This window comes from Gracilinanus agilis, chromosome 4 (assembly GCF_016433145.1).
Source record: "Gracilinanus agilis isolate LMUSP501 chromosome 4, AgileGrace, whole genome shotgun sequence".
NCBI lineage: Eukaryota > Metazoa > Chordata > Mammalia > Didelphimorphia > Didelphidae > Gracilinanus > Gracilinanus agilis.
The window spans coordinates 460,575,679-460,578,367 of record NC_058133.1 but is presented as its reverse complement, the minus strand read 5'-3'; the positions used below and the strand labels follow the sequence as shown (position 1 = coordinate 460,578,367).

The window sequence follows — 2,689 nt, the reverse complement described above, 5'->3', positions numbered from 1 at the left end:
TGAGGACGACGGGGAGGACACTGGGTTTCGCTGAGGTTTGCATCTTACCGCCGTCAAAGCGGAGGCTCCAGACACGAGCTGGGCTGCCCCAGAGCCAAGGACCACACTGGCCAGTTTTCCTGTACAGTCCAACGCCAGGGCTCACCTCCGAGAGCCCAAGCCTGCCCTCCTGCCCAGAATGACTCACCATTCTTCCTGACTCGGGTGCTAGGACAATATGGGGAGCTCAGCTGTCTGTTTATGTATCTAGGATTCCCCCAGAGTCTCAGCAGCTTGGTTACTAAGAGACCTCCCTGATTCCAGCTCCTCCAGGTAACCCAATTTATTGTTTTGTCATTTGCTGTTTGCCTCAAGCCTGTGGTGCAGACCCATGCTAAACTCCCTCCCCGAAGTGGGGGAGACTGCTGGGGCACAGGTATTTGCCAATGAATAATAGTGCCAAGAGTCAGGGTGGGGGCGGGAGGGGGCTGTGCTCTAAGGAACAGGGGTGGTACAGAAGGAGTCTCCATTTCCCTCCCCTTTCCCACTATCCAGGGAGCCGCCTGCTTTGGGTATACTGGAGTGGCTTTCTGGAGAGGCTGCTCTGTGTCTCCTCTATGCCCCCTCAGCCCAGAGACTTGGAATAAAGTTGCTGGGGTCTGCGGGACTGGGGAGGGGGGAGAAGATGTTTTATCTTGGATCTCCTCCCTGGCCAAGAATCGGGAGGCAAGAAGCTGTGGCTTGGAGTAGGCTGGCAACTGCCTGTATTATAATGCTCTTACCTGACTCTGTCTTTCAGCCAAGCCAACCAGTGGCTCACTCCCTCACTCTCTGGTGTACAGAGTCCAGCCAGTGCTCTCATGTTCAAACCCAAGCTGATACGCCTGCTTTTCTGGGGGACATTAACATTGTCCTGAAAGCTCGGCCCGGGACAGCTGGAAGGTGTAGAGCCAGGAGCCTTTCCCAGCCCCCATTATGACAGTGGCCACTGGAGACCCAGCAGATGAAGCTGCCGCCCTGCCTGGGCACCCCCAGGACACCTATGACCCTGAGGCGGACCACGAGTGCTGTGAGAGGGTAGTGATCAACATCTCGGGATTGCGCTTTGAGACCCAGCTCAAGACTCTGGCTCAGTTTCCGGAGACCCTCTTAGGGGACCCCAAGAAGCGAATGAGGTACTTTGATCCACTCCGAAATGAATACTTTTTTGACCGAAACCGCCCTAGCTTTGATGCCATCTTATATTACTACCAGTCTGGGGGCCGGTTAAGGCGCCCCGTGAATGTCCCCTTGGATATCTTCTCAGAAGAAATCCGCTTTTATGAACTGGGTGAGGAAGCGATGGAGATGTTTCGAGAGGATGAAGGCTACATCAAGGAGGAAGAACGTCCCTTACCGGAAAATGAGTTTCAGAGACAGGTGTGGCTTCTCTTTGAATACCCAGAGAGCTCTGGGCCAGCCCGGATTATAGCTATTGTGTCTGTCATGGTGATTTTGATCTCCATCGTGAGTTTCTGTCTTGAAACTTTGCCCATTTTTCGGGATGAGAACGAAGACATGCCTGGTGGTGGGATTCCTTTCCATACCTACTCGAACAGCACCATTGGGTACCAACAGTCCACTTCCTTCACTGACCCCTTCTTCATCGTGGAGACACTATGCATCATCTGGTTCTCCTTTGAGTTCTTAGTCAGGTTCTTCGCCTGTCCCAGCAAAGCCGGTTTTTTCACCAACATCATGAACATCATTGACATCGTGGCCATCATCCCATACTTCATCACCCTTGGGACCGAACTGGCAGAGAAGACAGACGATGCCCAGCAAGGCCAACAGGCAATGTCGTTGGCCATCCTCCGTGTGATCCGGTTGGTAAGAGTCTTTAGGATTTTCAAGCTGTCCAGACACTCCAAGGGGCTCCAGATCCTAGGTCAGACCCTCAAGGCCAGCATGAGAGAATTGGGCCTCTTGATTTTCTTCCTCTTCATCGGGGTCATCCTCTTCTCTAGTGCTGTCTATTTCGCAGAGGCAGATGAGCGAGATTCCCAGTTCCCTAGTATCCCTGATGCCTTCTGGTGGGCAGTCGTCTCCATGACAACAGTAGGCTACGGAGACATGGTCCCCACTACCATTGGGGGAAAGATCGTGGGTTCCCTTTGTGCGATTGCAGGTGTCTTAACTATTGCCTTACCAGTCCCCGTCATAGTGTCCAATTTCAACTACTTCTACCACCGGGAAACAGAGGGAGAGGAGCAGGCCCAGTACTTGCAAGTGACCAGCTGTCCAAAGATCCCATCTTCCCCCGACCTAAAGAAAAGTAGGAGTGCCTCCACTATCAGTAAGTCTGATTACATGGAGATCCAGGAAGGGGTAAACAACAGCAATGAGGACTTTAGAGAGGAAAACTTGAAAACGGCCAATTGCACTCTGGCTAACACAAACTATGTGAATATTACCAAAATGTTAACTGATGTCTGATTGAAACCTATTAGCATATTTACAGCTCAAGTGGAACTAATGCAGATATTGCATAATAGCCTGCATTATAGCTATGTCCTACCGCGTGTACTTGGTTCTGCATGGAAAGCAAGAATTGTGAAGTGACTTTTTATTTCTTTAAAAAAAAATTTTTTTTTTTAAATTTAGAACACAAACTACCCTGTATGTGGCTTTCATGCAGACTTTCATCACAGATTTAGGGATTTCCAAAGAC

General features: G+C 50.7%; 1 protein-coding gene across 1 annotated transcript; it reads left to right on the top strand.

Moving 5' to 3' along the window:
• Positions 1–954: 954 nt before the first annotated feature.
• KCNA2 (potassium voltage-gated channel subfamily A member 2) lies at positions 955–2,454 on the top strand. The gene has a single exon (XM_044675957.1). The coding sequence runs from the start codon at positions 955–957 to the stop codon at positions 2,452–2,454; it is 1,500 nt and encodes a 499-aa protein (XP_044531892.1).
• Positions 2,455–2,689: the final 235 nt, after the last annotated feature.

Excerpts from the sequence above, each read along its gene's own strand:
- KCNA2 (XM_044675957.1), top strand. The coding sequence starts at position 955 with ATGACAGTGGCCACTGGAGACCCAGCAGATGAAGCTGCCGCCCTGCCT.